The 17479-nt window shown below is 39.7% G+C and overlaps 1 protein-coding gene across 3 annotated transcripts in view; it reads right to left on the reverse strand.

The window, feature by feature from the left end:
- The window catches only part of Sik2 (salt inducible kinase 2), a 105994-nt gene that overhangs the window by 23603 nt on the left and 64912 nt on the right, over window positions 1–17479 (reverse strand). For all 3 annotated transcript variants that reach the window (XM_060373729.1, XM_021656598.2, XM_021656599.2), the window contains exons 4-7: window positions 15400–15561; window positions 3916–4040; window positions 3382–3505; window positions 1994–2214 (exon numbers count right to left, since the gene is read on the reverse strand). In XM_060373729.1, coding sequence (XP_060229712.1) covers window positions 1994–2214; window positions 3382–3505; window positions 3916–4040; window positions 15400–15561 — 632 coding nt within the window. The remainder of the gene's footprint in view (window positions 1–1993; window positions 2215–3381; window positions 3506–3915; window positions 4041–15399; window positions 15562–17479) is intronic.

Genomic DNA, 17479 nt, shown 5'->3' on the forward strand with positions numbered 1-17479 from the left:
AAAAGAGGTAGATCATGTGTCCTGAAAACAGCAATCACACAACCTTCTCTCTCTGTCTCTGTCTTCTAGAAGTGAAGGACAGTCTCAGGCACACGCTCCTGCTGCCATGATGCTCAGCCCAACAGCACAGGACCAAATGAGCCTCTGAAAGCCACTCACATACATTCCCACAGTAATTCTGCCTTAAAATTTTAGATGTGTATTTTCATTCACACAATTTCAGATACTAAGGTACTTAAAAAATAGATAGTAGCAGGCCAGGCATGGTGGCACACGCCTTTAACCCCAGCATTCAGGAGGCGGAGGCAGGCTGAGCTCTGTGAGTTTGAGGTCAGCGGGGTCTACAAAGCAAGTTGTAGGACAGCCAAGGAAGTTATACAGTGAAACCCTGTCTTGAAGAAACCAAATTTAAAAGAAGTACAGTAGCAAAGTATACCTCACAACAAAACCCCTTCTAGAATTCAGACAGGAAGGTACACACTTTAGGTCTCTAGTATTACTCAATCAAGGGTAACATCTTTAAATAACTGGTCCTATTCCTTTACCAGGGATCTGTTTATTTTTCTGCATTAAGAGAAAATGCCACCACTGCCTTATGTAGACTTTGCCAGTGCTATGAAGTGATCCCATCTTCAGTGGTAAGTAGGTGTAAGTTGATCAACTCCCTGGGCCGAAAAGTTCTAACTCCACTGCTTCAGCCAAAGTTCAAATCACTGAATGCTCTGGCGACTGAACAAAGCCTGTGGGGAGCTTTCTGGTGATTTTTTTGGGCTGGAGAATGACATCTGGATGGTAGATGGAGAGACACTGTGTCTGCGTTCTTAGGTAATATTTTCCCCTTGTTTTTGCAGTCCAACCCTTTGGAAACCTTGAAAATAAACTTGCTTCCCAAATTTTTCACATCATTAGTTCGCCAGATTTCCCAGGATGCCAATGTAACAGAGAAACAACTTCTCTTTTGGCTTCTGTTCCCACCTGACCATCTACTGGGTGATGTATTGGGCAACATGGATCCATGAAACTCTCAGGGAAAATAAAACCTCAGGCCAGAGGGAACCCACAGAAGCTGCCATCCATGATCTACTCCATGGATAAGCATGGGAAAACATCACTGAGTACCCAATGAATAATGTGAGACAGCAAGTTTGGTTTTGCTCATGGCTATAACAGGTGACAAGAAACAGACTCTTTAAAGTCACTGTTCTGCTTTGGTGTGGCTGATGTGCTGTCTATAAGCTAACTACTAGATAGAAAAAAAAAAAAGCCAATGGGGCTGCAGAGATGGCTGCAGTAGTTAAGAGCATTGGCTTCTATTCTAGAGGACCCAGGTTCAATTCCCAGCACCCACATAGCAGCTCATAACTGTTTGTAACTCTGTGCTCCAGGGAATCCAACTCCCTCACACATTCAGGCAAAACATCCATGTACATAAAATAAAAATAAATAATTTCTAAAAGTCTTAAGGAAGGAGGAAAGGAAAAAAGAAAAAAGTCAAAAGGAAATTTCCAGCTCTATAGCTTTCTTAGCTCTATGACCATTAATATGTCCCAAATCACAACTACTCTGCCTGCTTAGTTTCTCTGGTTCTCCTGAACACCACTGGCTTTCTTTAATCTGGTGCCTTCCTTTTGACTCTTGGCTCAGCCCTTAGTCTTGCCCCATATACACAGCTTTGTAGTCCTCAGGGATCTGCGTGGCCCTGAGTGCTGGGGTTGAAGGTGCGCACCGCTACACCCAACCTTGTGTTTTCATGCTCCAGCCCTCTGAAATTCTCCTCTTGGACTTTTGAGCAGACAGGGCAAAGGGAGGGATTTAGAGGTTGACTAACAGCAACTATAAAAAGCCTGATGTAATCATCAGGGAACCCTGAGCAGTACACACAGGCATTGAGGATATATATGCTAAAAGCCTAGGGCGGTAGGTGTGATCATGAAGCTTCAAATAACGAATGCAGAAGAACCCTAAATACCTGCAGACATCTCCATCAGTTTACCTCAATAGTCTTCTGCTGATCAATCCCAAGGCTGTGCATCAGTCGCAGAACCTGCTCATTAAACTCCCCAATGGATGGCTCATTTTCCTGTTCTTGTGGATAGAGAATAGGCCTCTGAATGGGAACTTCTATGAGCATCCACTTGTGCTCCTTGATTTGAGCTATACTTAGCCGTTTGGAAGGATCTAGGACCAACATCCTTCTAATAAGGTGTTCACAATCTATGGAAAACACAGTGTTAAAAGAGTCACATAGATCACCTTCAGACATGCATGGACCATGTGATTTTGCACAATAATTTTTGTATCCTTCTCTAGAGAGCAGAAGAACAAAGGAGCAAATGAATTAATGAATGACACTTTGGTCAAGTTTAGATACAGAACAAATACTTAAGAAACACAGGTGAGTATAAGTCTATCTGTGTGTTAAAAGAGTCTTTCTAGTGCATTTCTCAAACTATCTAGTCACAGACTTAGATTTCCATTAAGGAAAATAAAATTCTAAGCTTCATTCCCAGAACAAGTATAATGAACTGATCTGCAGTCATATGGAGGCATGCTCAGTAAAGCCAGGCCGGTGAGCGGCATGCTCTTTCCAGTAAGCTGCTGCTTTCCTCATCAGTGCTGCCAAGGATCATGTATGCAGATCTGCTTCTGATTACACTAAGTACACTGCAGCTGCAGACATGAGTGACATCAAGCTCTTCACTACCCTCCTCCAACTCGGCCTCCTGCCACTCACACTAAGCACTATGACAAGTGCTTTGTGCAGAGTAATTTAATCATCCTTACAGCAGCTCTAGAGTAGGAACTATTGTTAACTCCACTTTACAGATGAGCCAAAACTGCATGGCTAGTGAGTGGTGAACTCAGGATTCCATCCAGGTAGTCTCCAGAGCCTACATGACCTTGCTCTCCCAAGAAAACTAAACATACAACTAAAGAGTAAAGCAAACTGCTGTCCATATGACAGTCCAAAATAAGACAGGTAGGGACCGCGACATTTCAATTTAATTCGCCAGAGTTCTGCCAGTTGACTTGAATTTAAAAACTTTTTATTTTGAAAATCTATTTCATACACAGAGTAAAATGGTTGTAAGCCTGTATCTATGCACTGTTTCTGTAAGTCTAAAATAAACCAGGACATTTATAGACTCAAGCTGAATGGGAAGACTTGCTGCTCTTAATCTGGGTAGATTCTGTTCTCAGTTACAGGAGGAAGGCTGGAACTTGTCTCCTCTATATGGGTGGTGTTGCAGAGCTCCATGGCTTTTAAAATGACTCAGTCATTTTATCTGGTACCAAACTCTCAGCAGGAAAACTTTGGCTAGGACTTTCATGCAGCACAAATTTTGTAATGCACAGCTAATATGATGAACAGCTTGTTACCTTCTGACATGAAATATGGTATCCGGAATCTTCCTTCCAAAACCCTCTGCCTCAAAATAGGGAGAGTTGGTCCATCAAAAGGCAGAGCTCCACAGACAAGGACATAAAGAACAACTCCCATGCTCTAGGGAAGAAAATGATGCAGTCATTTCAGAAAGTACTTCAAACACTGATTTACCAAACACTGCCATGGCTCTTAAATCACACGGAATGATGGATTCCTGGCCCAAACTGTTATTTTCTCAAAAACTGAAAGTCTTAACCTCCCAAGAATAAGCATAATAAATACCAAATGGTCTGACTTTGATCATTTTGCTTAGAATGTCACTTCAAATCATTGCTGTTTTAGGATGGTAATACCTATCTCTAGAAAATCTTTCCTAGGATCCATTTCCAGGTGCTCTGATTTACTGCAGTCCATTCAGTGGGGAGAATATGAAATGTTACTTATGTGCCGAGTACCGGGAGCTTCTGATGGGCCAGAGTACCAATGATCATGACAGATACACTTAGCATATCAAAGCGAGGCAGTACCCATATGTCCAGCTGTGGTCCTTCATACTGCTGCCCTTCAAAGACCTCCGGGGCTGCGTAAGGGGGGCTGCCACACCACGTTGCCAGCAGTTCACCAGCCTTAAAGAAATTTCCAAAACCGAAATCTATTGGGATGGAAATAAATGTTACTTTCATCTCTGCTCTCAAACTACACTACATTTCGCAGTAATAAATTTTATAATGTGGGACCACTATGATCCAATTTATAAAGAGGAGGGTGATATTCATCTTGTGGTATTTTCCCTACTAGTTATCACAATGATAGGCTAAGAGTAAATAATGAACATTGTTGAATAAGTGTGTATGTGAACTGAGTTTTCTTCTCAAACAGAACATGTAAGTGATTGGAAAACTGACTTCATACAATGGTCTTTGTTGTTGATCTGGTGCAGGATCTTATTGTGTGGTCAGGGCTTCCTTTGAACTCATCTTTACCTGCCTTGTCCTCCCAAGTGTTGCACTTACCTATAGAAATGAGCCATGACATCCAGTTCCTAAACCATGCTTTTTTTTTTTTTCTGAAATACCTATTTGTGTGAACAACCACGAATGTAAGTAGCTTGATGATTATTAACTGACTTTTTATTCTATATATTCTAGGAGAGGCAAGTAAGTAAAACCCAACTAAGTAGCAACATATACCAGTTTTTGAGACAAATGAGAATTTCGTAAGAAATAACTCTTTAAATGTTGATTCATAGATCATACTATAGGCAGATATCCATCTGATTATCTCATTAATAAATGATAGCATATGGCCTGGCTACATGTCACCCATCACCACTGTCACTTACATACTCATTTATGGAATGAAGTGGCATTATACTTCAAAACAACTGTAAGCCTTTTCCCTTAAAAACTCAGACAAAAATATTTAGTTTTGATATAGAATGCACTCTGCGAACACTGTACTCAATGACTTCCATGTGTACATGCATAAAAGCTTTCTGTGTCCTTTGTCATAGATGTCTGTTTGCCTTTTTGATAACACTCAAAAACAAATTCCTACTGTTATTTAAGTATGTCCCATACTTTCTTGTGCTTTGAGTCTTGAAACTAAGAGGATCTGGCTCTCTACTAGCGCATACATTGCACGGGAGCTTAAGCAAAGACTCAAAGAGAAGTGGCCCCAGTCTCCACTGCTAGACAGACTGGCTTTGGGACCAGGGTCAGCTCCTGTGAATCTTGGTTCCCCCGCCTGTAAAGCTGCAATAACAAGTATGCCCAGTCAGCAGCTGTTAGGAGGGGCCGATGTCCTAATGTAAACTACTGCTTTGTTTGTGCCTTGAGACAACACACATTAGCACCCTGGGGAAAATATTCTCTCAGCCTGCCAACATAGGAACAAGCAGGCCTCAGGCACAGCAACGATTGTAACCCATGTCACAGCTGCTTCATGGAAGCATATGCTAACTACAAAGTTTGGGAAAACTAGAACTGACTTACAGTTTTGTCTTTTCTAACTCTAGTGTTATAGGAGATGTATTTTAATTCTCTGAAGCTTAGGTTTCCAAATCTATACTAGTGAGAATAATCTACTTGCCAAGAAAGGATGTAGTGAGGTTCAATGAGATTAAAGACACAAAATGGGGCTGGAGAGATGGCTCAGAGGTTAAGAGCATTGGCTGTTCTACCAAAGTTCCTGAGTTCAATTCCCAGCAACCACATGGTGGCTTACAACCATCTATAATGAGATCTGGTGCCCTCTTCTGACCTGCAGGCACACATGCAGGCAGAACACTGTATGAATAATTAATAAATAAATAAATATTAAATCTTAAAAAAAAAAAAAAGAAGACACAAAATGCCCAGAGTACAGATGTGAAATGTCAGTGCTGCTTCCGAGAAACCATTACTATCACTATTGCCTTCAAGAGATAAAGGTCACAAGGAACTAACTACAGAAGAAGCAGAAAAACCAGTAGGAGCACAAGGTTCAGAAGAGAAAAGATGGGACATCTGGGAAAAAGCCTCAGATTCAGTCCATGCCTGCTGGGCCATATGTGGACAAATGAAGACAGAGATGTCAACCACATCCATCTTTACAATATAACACCACCTCAGCCTATATTCTACTTTCCAAAATGACCAGAAATCTTTGTCTTCTTTATTGGACCTCAATGACTAGCTATTCCTGTCACCTTATAACTCACACATAAAGATGTATGTTTCTAATCTTCTAGAAAAACTATGAATATGAATTAAGAATATGAATTAAGAATAAGATGCTTAATCTAGCCAGGCACAGTGGCGCATGCCTTTAATCCCAGCACTCAGGGAGGCAGAGGCAGGTGGATGAATCTCTGTGAGTTGGAGGCTAGCCTGGTCTACAAAGCAAGTCCAGGGCAGCCAAGGCTACACAGAGAAACCCTGTCTTGGAAAACAAAAATAAAACAACAACAAAAAGATGCTTAAATATACTTTGAAGAGTAAAAGGTTGTTTTCCTATGTATAGATGTATCCAAACTCTGGGAAAGATGGTGGAGGGCCTGAGGCAGGCACAGTAACATGTGCATTTTAAACAACAATGGCCAGATGAGTTTTTCAGTATATGTAAACTGAAGATACTCTCTAAGTAGCAAGATAAAGGTTTCAGTGTCTTAACAAGGAGCCAGACAGAGTGTTTCACCGGTAACTTCCCCACACCCTGGTGAAATGAACTCACAGAAGAGACAGCACAGGCCTGTTGGGAAGACAGCCTGCTATGTGGCCTCGAGGTTGCTCACAGGTCCACTTCTTAGCAAGACAGAAAGAACTGGGGAAGAATCACTGTCTGGGTGGTCCAGTCTAATCTAATCTTTACAGATCTAGGCAGAGAAAGCACCTGTTCAGTCACAAAAAGGTGATACTAAATGGACATTTATGTTGTCTAGTTATCTGATTCTGTGGAACAATCAAAGCCACACTGAACGAACGGCAGCCAGGCTTACCACATTATCACAGAACCATACCTGCCTACATTCAAGAACCTTTGGCGGAGCACTTCCAAAATTGTATTTTTGATAACATGATGGGTGTGTTAAGATTTAAGTAGAGAAATGCATAATGCCACTGAAACAGTGTGTACTCAGTAAATGGTAGTGAGGGCCTCATTCATGCAAGGAGAGCTACAGGTACAGTTCATGTCTTTATGTCTTTGAAAGGTGCTTTGTTACATGTTACTTGGTAAACTAAGCTCTTTGAAAAGTCTTCCTAGTAATGCAATGTGAAAGACTTATTTCAGGAGAAAGTTAAGCACTTGTGAGAGGTGATGCAACCCGCTACTGCACCGCATACATGGAACAGAAACCAGGTTTAATTACACCTTTACATCCTTCCCGGACACAATAATCTGTGTTAAAGAATTGGCAATGAAAAGGCATTTTAAAAAGGCATTTATATTTCTTCACAGAAAGAAGGATCATTTTCTTCATTCACAGCCTATAGCTTTCTATAAACAGCACACAGTGAATGAATTAAGGGTGAGCAAGTACATGAAATAGGGAAATTCAAGATTTCTGATTACCATTTACTAAGACAGAATGGACTATAAAGTTGCCCTTCAGTATCTCTGGAGGACTGGTTACAGGACCCACAGTGGGTACTAACATCTGGATGTTCAGACCCCTTATATAAAATGGCCAGTACTTGCATACAACCCCCACACTTCCTCCCACACCCTCTAAATCATCGCTGGATTGTGTATGATATTTAATATAGTATAGAGGCAATCAAAATAGTTCCTATATTTAATTGCTTAGGGTAAACGGTGAAGGAAAAAAAAAACCTTCGTACAAGTTTAGTAGAGATTCAACTTTCCTAGGCCTATCTACATAGGTTTAATATAACTTAAAATTGTAGGTAAAGCCTACCCACGAGCAATAATGTGACATTTTACTCAGAGTTTTTTTCCATTCATGATTGGTTAAATCCCAGGATGTGGAATCCACAGATACAAAGAGCCTACTATATCCCATTCTATCATACTAAGCACTTCACTTGTCTCTTTACTGCACACACAAATGCTGTCCATGTGTATTGTTATCCACAGAAGAAGGCAGAGCAGAGACAAACAACAACGCAGAAGCAGAACACTTACAGATGCCCATCGTCATCGGCTTTGGCAACTATTAGGGAAACAATCACTTGGGCACTCTTTTTTAGATTTTAGACCATGTCAGATGAGAAAATTAAATGGGTAAGATGTTTCCTTTGTAGCATAGCCTCATTTCCATTTTTAAAACATTCATTTAAGGGTATTTGTTTATTATCTGTGCGTGGAGACATGTGCATGCCACGGCACACACGTGGACGCCAGAAGAGAACTTACTGAGACCAGTTCTTTCCTTCCACCGTGTGGACTCCAAGGATCCAACTCTAGTCGTCAGGCTTGTCAGCAAGCCCTAGTGCCCACAATAAGCCATCTTGCTGGCCCCTAATCTCAATTTTTAAGTGCCAAATATAAAATAATGCATAGTTATAGACTACAATGTGATATTCTGATATGGTTGTATTGTAGAGTGGCCAAATCTCACTAATAAATCTATCACCTCATTGATTACAATTCGTCTGTATGAAAGAGATGTCTATTTATTATACTGCTGTATCATTCACCGTTGTAAATATTTGACTCTGAGCTACAACAGAATACTGCTGTTACTTATTCTGATGTTCAAATGTTTGGCTAATCCTCTGTCTTTTCAACTTGCTTCATTTAATATTTTTTTAAATTTAGTTTTACATGCTTCTGTACCTTCGAACGCAAAAGATTACCCAAGCTCATCTTGTATATTCTTTGCCCTGCCCTTAACACCACTACTTCTCCAAGGTGCTATGGTCCTTTTTGTTGGGTAACAGTATTTAGAAACCTATATTAGACTCCAGATCTATTCACTGATGAGTTTCAGTATTCAAAAAGGAGTAAAACTGTACTTAAATACAGGTCATGTACCCTTGTTTAAACTGTTCCATCAAGGTACCAAGTATGCCACTAGGAAGAATTTAATATAACTTAAAATCAGAAGTAAGGCTGCCCCAAACCCAAGATCAAGCCCTACCATTAAATAGAGAAGAATTTTAAATTCTTTTCTGTGTCAGATGAAGCTGACCTATCAGGTGTTTAATCACAGCACCTTACCATCTGAACAAGAGCAGTTAGGATATTTGTAGAATTGTATCTTAATGTACACCCACATTCATTTTAGGATATATTCATTTTAAGAGTGTATGATGGGCTGTGCAGATAACTCTGTCCTTATTATGTCAAGATGATGCCTATTTCCCTCCATGTGATACTAAAACAAATTCTCTTAACCTTTACTCTCACAATAGCTTCAAGATTTCCTCATATACCCACACTCACGCATTTGGCTTATGTATGACTTGGATATTTATAAAAGATAGGATTTGGGCTAGAATCTTTAAGCAAAGATCATCTACTGATACTCATGGGAATCAACTAGGCCTCAGAAGCTGAGTCATATAACCATCTCTAATCTACCCAGTTACAAACCACAAGTATCACATATATTAGAATGATTAGTGTTTTCTGCTCTGTGTTTTGAAAGATGACTGACCTTTATCTTCCTGACAACAAAAACCACATTGCTGTCACTATAAATAACATGATTCACTAGTGCCCATGCATCATTAGAAAAGGGCGACTTTTTTAGGTACAAAAAAGTCAAAGAGTAAGAAGTTGTTTTTGATTACTGCCTCCTGATGGGAACACCAAGCACAGGAAATATTTCCATTGTTTGTTGGAGTAAAACAATGAAATAGATCAAACAACAAAATGTAGCTGGAAATTGCTACAATGCAGATTTGAATTCAACATTGAATTCTGTCCCTTTAACCAGCTCTGAAGTAATGCCATGAATTTGAGCATCAAGAAACAGACAATAGCACAAGTTGATTAACTGTTGGTCAGTATTTACTGTTGCAAAATAATAATTACTAAAAACTTTAAGTTTTTTAATTAAGAAGAAACTGTTTAGTAATCTAAGTCATTTTCTAAAGAGGGGAAAACAAACAAACAAGCAAACCACATCTTTATTTTAAGCCAAGAAAAAGTAAGTAATTTCTATGAACCACAACTCAGTCCATTAACCTTTAACAGTTTGTTATAATGTCTAATTTATAAGTTTACAAAAAATCTTGGGCTGATGAGATGGCTCTGCGGGTAAAGATGTCTGAGGCCAACCAAGCCTTATGAACTATATTCAATTCCTAGGATCAATGTGATGGAAACTGAGAACTGATTCTTGGAAGTTGTGCTTTGACCTCCACACTTGCACACATACCGTTCCCCTCCCATAAAACACACACACACACACACACACACACACACACACACACACACACTTCAACATGATTTAAAAATTAAAAATAATTCTTTTGCTGAGAAGCAGATGGTTTGAGGGTTAAATTTAGCCTTTCTTAAATGAACAATAGTGTTAGGCTATCGAGCCTGATGAAAGGGTACACATTTGTAATTACCATAGTAGGAGTGAAGAAGACAATCACAAGGAAACACATGTTGACAAATGAAAGGAAGGAGAATGACAGGAGCCAGACTGACTCATTGCACATACTGAAAACCCATTAGCTAACACCATCTTCAATGCACATTTTGTTGCCTACCAGTGTGAAAAAGCCAGTTGCCTTATTTACCTCCAAATATCAGTCACTGTCAGGCAGGAGGGCACAGGAGTAATCGCCAAAGCTGAGATGAAATGTTACCCTGAGACCAGTAATGAACCACCTGGAGCCATCTAACTGTGTCCAGTCAGGGAGTCCAAGGGCCAAGGAACAAAGAAATGGTAATGCCTAGCCTTCATGGAGAGAGGGTGGGCTGGGCAAAAATGAATGAAGGCCTGAGCACTCCTCCACAGCCAAGGCTCGGTGAACTGAGCCTGCAAAGTAGACTGCTAAATGTATGTCATCATGCTTGTACATGAAGACTATTTCCCTATAGATGATACTAGTAGCAAGGGGATAATGAATGGAAGAAGGTCAACAAGTCCCTTTTCATCTCTATCCTTCCTCATTTCTAGGGTTCGAGACAGAAACTGTATACACAGAAACTTTATCTTAAAGTCTTCTAGTAAGTGGAAAGCCGTAGAAGAATGGCAAAGGTGCTACAGCATCAATCAAGTCTGAAAAAAGCATTCCTTGTGAGCAAAAGATAAATGACTCGTGATATGCAGGTCAGATTAATCTGTTAATTCTATATTACTAACTGCACTTAAGGTTTTGCTCAGAGGAAATGTTTTATCCGAGAGAATTTCAAATGCAAGTGATGCCCTTTCTTTATTCCTTTACTATTTGCATTAACAAAGCTTTAAGGCCACTGACTTTTTTTTTTTTTTAATGTGCTGAAGGAGGTTAGTTGGCTATCAAAGTTTTACAGCTTTGTTTCAATGAAATCAATTATGCATTGAACACAAATAGCAGCCACCTTTTATTGAGTGTTTACATGGCGCCAAGAGATTTAACTAACAATTTATTTTACAAACACTTGAACAGGACCATGTACCAAGCACAGTTTTAAGTACTCTGCAAATATTAATTCAAGTAACAGCCACTATGTGATATGAACCTGTGCCATTCCTCCTTTACAGATAAGAGAACTGAGAACAGGGAGGTGAGACAATGTCTCCAAGGTCAGTAAGCTAGTAAGTGGCAATGCCAGGATTCATTCCCAAGTGGCTTGCTTCTTACCGGCTACACTGTAGTGCTTCCCTGTCTTAAAGAATAATTAACAAAATTTTAAACACTGTCCTGAAAGGCACAATAATTTCTAACTAAGAGAACAGGATCTGTGACCTGGAGGAATTAATTAATTTACCCTAGGTGACGGATACAAATGGCATCAGTAGAGCCTGTATTGCTTGCTCAGACTCAGCACTCCACACAGTCTTGTTGGAATTGTGGTAATTAAAAAAAAACCCAACAACAAGATTTGTTTTTATTATTTTTAAATAGTGTGCATGTGTGCATGTGTGTGTTGTGTACATGGTACCTGCAGTGTTCAGAAGTGGGTGCTGGATCCCTTGGAGCTGGAGTTATAGATAGCTGTGAGTCATCTGATGTGGGTGCTGGGAACTGAACTTGCATCCCTAGAGGAATATTATGAGCTCTTCACTGCTATGCTATCTCTACAGTTCTGAGTTGTAGTTATATTCTGAACACTTCCTCCAAGTAGCTATATATTTGAATCATCAGGTATTTATTATAAAACTTTCAAGATGTGAAAGTTGGAGAATAAAACTAAAGATAACTCACTGTAATGCATCATAGTCATTCTAAACTAAAACAGCCAAGACGGTGAGGCAGACACAGTGCTGTATGTATGGAAACTCTTGAGAGCCTTGCTGCTTTGGTTCAGTCTTTTCCCTCATACTGTCTTAGGCTCCATTTCATAAAGGGTGGAGGCCTCATGACTGAGAACCTGAACACAACTGTGGGTGAACCCACGGCTCTGCACTGTTAAGTTATTATTGCAGGAAACAAAAGCAAAAATTTAATTTCAGAGCCCTGCTACTGCATTTATGAAAACCAACCATGATTTATACTTCTATTCCTGTCTTTTAAATATAGGCACATTTTATACAGGCTGATTTTGATTTGTCCTTTTCAACTTCAACATACGTGGCTTAAAAAATTTACTTTTAGCAAACCATAGAGATCTTAATAAGCAAAAGAAACAGGGGAAGTTAATAAACTGAGCAATAATTTTGTCCTGTTTTTTTTCTTTTAATTTCTTTATATGGAGTCTCATCTGTCCTCTGTCCCCAGTGCTAGAGCTCTCTCAAAGTCAAGAATTCCAAGATATCAAAAGATTATTGCTCTTAAAGTTAAGCAGAGCCATCGAAAGTTATAAGATCTACTGATAAACAACAAATATTTGGTGAGAGATCATTTAAAAGACAAGCTTCTAACCTGACCTATATTTTCCAGTTAACCCAGCTCCTGCCAGTGATAGAGAAGTACATCTCTCAGTCTCATGAGAGAAGCTTCTTTTTACAGTACACAGTGAATAGAGACCACGGCTAGTCAACATGCAGAGGGTAGGAAAGTGTTGTAGAGTGTCCAGCCCTAAAGAGAACAGCTATATCATGGTCCTCCTCTCAATGCTCAAGGCTCATCCTGGAAAGGAGAGAGGTAGTAGACCTCTGAAGCAAAACAGAAGTTGCTGGGCATTTACACACATGAACCCAGAGGCTGGGACTTCTTGCACAAGACGTATACAAGATCAAGCCAACCAAAATCCCAGCATGCGCAATGGGAGAGACTCATGAAGTTCCACTCCTCGCAGGAAGAACTACTCACAACTGATGGCTGCCTGGGGAGATAGTCAGTTTTCTTCAGGGACCTAGCTCTCGAGAGGCTATCAAAACTCCAATAGATGGTCCTATATTCCTGCACACATTATAGGTGCATTATAGGTGGACTCAGTGGGTTAAAAACAAAACAAAACACATGATGTTGGGAGGAAAAAGTGATGGGGGATAGCAAGAAGAAGGGTCAGCTGGGTGTGGCGGCACATACCTTGAATCCCAGCACTTGGGAGGCAGAGGCAGGTGGCTCTGAGTTTGAGGCCAGCATGGTCTTCAGAGTGCATTTTCCCAACATAGAATTACAGACCAGTAGACACACACACACAACACCCCCCTCTCAATCCAGTGCAGTTGGTTCCTCCTTAAACTTACTGAGCCTAGAGAATATCCGGCCTAAGTAGTTTACGGATGAATCTCACCTGGATGTCTCTCTGTCCCTCCAACAATCCTGATACAAGTCACCACAACTTGCAACTGTTGTAAACTTTTAATCTGTCTCTATTTTCTAAACCTCCCTTTCCCGCCCATCTTCAGTCTCTACTGCTATTCTCTATTTAGACACACACACTCTTCCCATACTTCCTGTGTTCAGCTCTCCTGCTTCTAAAACATCTCAACACTATTACCAGAGTTTGCTGACATGCAAAGTTAAGTTTGCCAGCCTCATTTCACTTAACTAAGATCTATACTATAAGCTTTTCAGTAGCTTTGATTTCCATTAACTATAAAATACTCTCCAATACCTGACAAGGCATTCAAGGCTGTTCCTACTGTTTGCCTAAGCTTCTCCTCCTCTGCTGCTCCCTTTGCCCATACTGAGCTATGATCTTCATCTGACTCCATCTGCTTGACTTCAGCATCCTGCTTCTGCATTTTTGGCAAGCAGTTAACTCATCTCTCAAGAATAAGATCAAACACTTCCCAATCTGTGATGTTTCTCTGACAACTCAAGTTGACTGAGGTTCCCCCATTTATGCCTTACTGGTGTTCCCTTACTTGTGCTGTAGGTGGGACACAATTACACTCTTATCACTTTTTTAGGTGGTGCAGAAGAACTGAACCCAGGACCTTGCATTTGCTAATAAGCAAATGCTCTATCATTGAGCTCTATATATCCCTAGCTCTGTAATACCGCTTTTCTGTATATTTACCACTTAAGATATAATTGACAACTAAAAAAAAAAAACAAACAACGTAAAGTTTTATATACATATATGCTGTGAAATAACATATAATATTATATTTAGCATAGCATAATGCCTGGCATATATTTCACCACATATGAGTGAGTTTTGACTATGTGAATTAAGAAATTTATATTATCAACTTTAATTCCAGCATTTGGGAGACAGAGGCAGGTAGATCTCTGTGAGTTCAAGGACAGCCTGCTCTACATAGAAAGTTCCAGGCCTGTCAGGGCTACATGGAAAGACACTATCTCGATACTATCTCAAAAGGCCAAGCTAAGAAAAGAAATGAGAGAGAGAGAGACAGAGAGACAGAGAGAGAGAGACAGAGAGAGAAAGACAAGAGAAACTCACATCATGAAATTAAAAAATGTTTTTCAGTTGAGTTAGACATGGAGGTACATGCTTGTAATCTCTGAACTTGGGAAGCAAAGATAGGAGAACCATAAGGTAGCCTCAGCTACACAGTATGCTTAAGGAAAGCCTGGGCTATATGAGATACAAGACCCTGTCTCAAAAAAGAAAAAAGAAAACAACAACAACAAAACCCACAAATGCGCACAGAAACATATATGTGTGGTGTGTCTCTGCATTGTTCTCATTCTGCTTCCGTTGCTTCCTGTGTCTTTTCTGCTTGCATCCATACTAAGCCATCAGCACTACAAGAGGAACCAGGTAGAGCACCAGCAACCAGTGCTTCTCCCTCTCCAGCCCTCCACTCAGTCTCACATTTTGACAAACAACCTATTCTACAAGACCTCCCAAGAAATCTGGAGGCAACTCAGACCCCCACTACTATATATTAGTCATGAACATACTCTCTTCTCTCACAGTCTCGCTCAGGAGTGAGAGGCAAGCACATGTGGCTAAGCCTGACCCTGCACGCAGGGTTCTTTCCACACACTAGGGACAGTAGCCCTCTCTGACCATTTCTGAGGCAGCTGTGTCCCAACTACCTGCTATTTTGATATTCATGTTGTTATCCAGCAGGAGATTTTCAGCTTTCAGGTCACGATGCACAATCTTCCGGCCATGGCAATAATCAACAGCAGATAGAATTTGCCAGAATTTTCTCCTGGCTTCAGATTCATTTAACCGGCCATGATTAGCAAGATAATCTGTAAAAGAAGAGAATATTAAGGATTATTCACAAAAATAAGCTATACTCAATATTAGCATTTAAGAAATTATTTAATTCCTTTTTTAAAATGAAAAAAAAATCAAATGATTTTGAACAAGAACAATCAAATGATGACACAAATAACATATTTTCCAAGTTTCTTGCCTCTGGAGAAATAACTCCAACTATATTTCACAGGTTCCACATAAATCCAAGAGCTTAATTATGGAAGATTTCACAGTTTACAAAGTATGTTGATGACATAGTGTCTCATAGCCTATAAACCTCTCTGATAATTTTTTTGTAATTCTAACATTATGGGTAACAAAGCTGAAGCTAAAAAGAATGCAGTAATGTAGCTGAATTTATGTAACTTTGAAGTGAATTAGTTGATCTGAGACCATGACCAGGGACGGAATTATTTTATGACCACTTATATAGACTCTTACTGAAATCCTAGCCATCCTTTTAGGACCCTGCTCAAGTGTCACTTGACCCTCAGTAGTCTTGTGTCATTTCAAGTAAACAGACTCTTCTCTGAATCTTAATTATTGTTCCATTTTGTTGTGAAGAGATACCACGATCATGGAAATTTATAAAAGAAAGTATTTCACTGGGAACTGATTGCAGTTTCAGAGGGTTAGGCCATGATCATCATGGCAGAAAGCATGGTAGTATGCATGATGTTAGAGCAGCAGCTTGGAGCTCACGCATCTGAGCCACAAGCTCACGGAGAAAGAGGGAGACTGGGCCTGGCATGGCCTTTTGAAACCTCTACCCCACACCCAGTGACACACCTATTCCAACAAAGCCACACCTGCTAATCCTTCCTAAAATGTCCACTGACATAGAACCAAATTATATTCAAATATATGAACCTACAGGGTCATTCTCATTCAAACTACCACAAAACCCCTTATCACATATCATACTCTGAAACATTGTAATTCTCATATGTATAAATATCCCAATGTATACACACATAACCTTAATGTTTACACACTGTGTTTTGAAAATATACATACACCTAAGCATTCTGAGAATAGAAATCAAGTTTTTCTCCACTGTAATCTCCACAATACTTAGCACTATACAAAACACCATAAAATTTAACAAGCCTATTAAAATCTGATTATGGTGATATTATGAACCTTTCCATGAACAATATTGTAAAAAAAAGTACAGTAACTATAACTTACAACTCTCTTACACATATTCTATACCTGTAGGCCTTAAGTATAAATGGATATTTTATCTATTCTGTATTTGCTCCTATCAGAAATGGAAATGGTAGGCTCACAACACTTCCCTTTGCCTTAAAGCCTTCACAACAGTTACCTACAATTCTCAAGGAAAAGAATGGATCACTCAAGATCAGAGAAAGTTTCTGGTAAAGATGCTGGCCTCAAACTCTGAGGTCCGCCTGCCTCTATCTCCTGAGTGCTGGGATAAAGGTGTGCATTACCACTGCCCGGCTTGTGTTGACTTTTAAAAAAGTAATTTTCCTAAAAGACCTTGGTTCTTAATATTAACACAAAGTACGTGTTCTATCCTAGAGTAAACATCAAATAATCTCAAAACAGCTGTACTAATATTACTACCAGCAATAAGATTACAGAACTTTACAAGCTAACATTTTCTGTGAAGTTCTTTTTATCTTGAGATAACACTGTCCTACAATATGGAGTCTAACTATTATGCTTTAAAAGTAATTGAAAGAAAGGTGTGGGGATGTAGGTCAGTGACAGCGTTCATGCCAGAACAGGCACTAGGCTTCAACCTTCACACTCCTAAAATGAGTTACTTAAAAGCTTGTCAGAACACTTCTAAGAGAAAAACAGCTGTGTGTTTAGGAATGCCTTCTCTCCAGCTTTAATTTGAATAAAACTCCCGATACTCAATATGAGGCCAACATT

Source organism: Meriones unguiculatus, chromosome 1 (assembly GCF_030254825.1).
Source record: "Meriones unguiculatus strain TT.TT164.6M chromosome 1, Bangor_MerUng_6.1, whole genome shotgun sequence".
NCBI classification, from domain to species: domain Eukaryota; kingdom Metazoa; phylum Chordata; class Mammalia; order Rodentia; family Muridae; genus Meriones; species Meriones unguiculatus.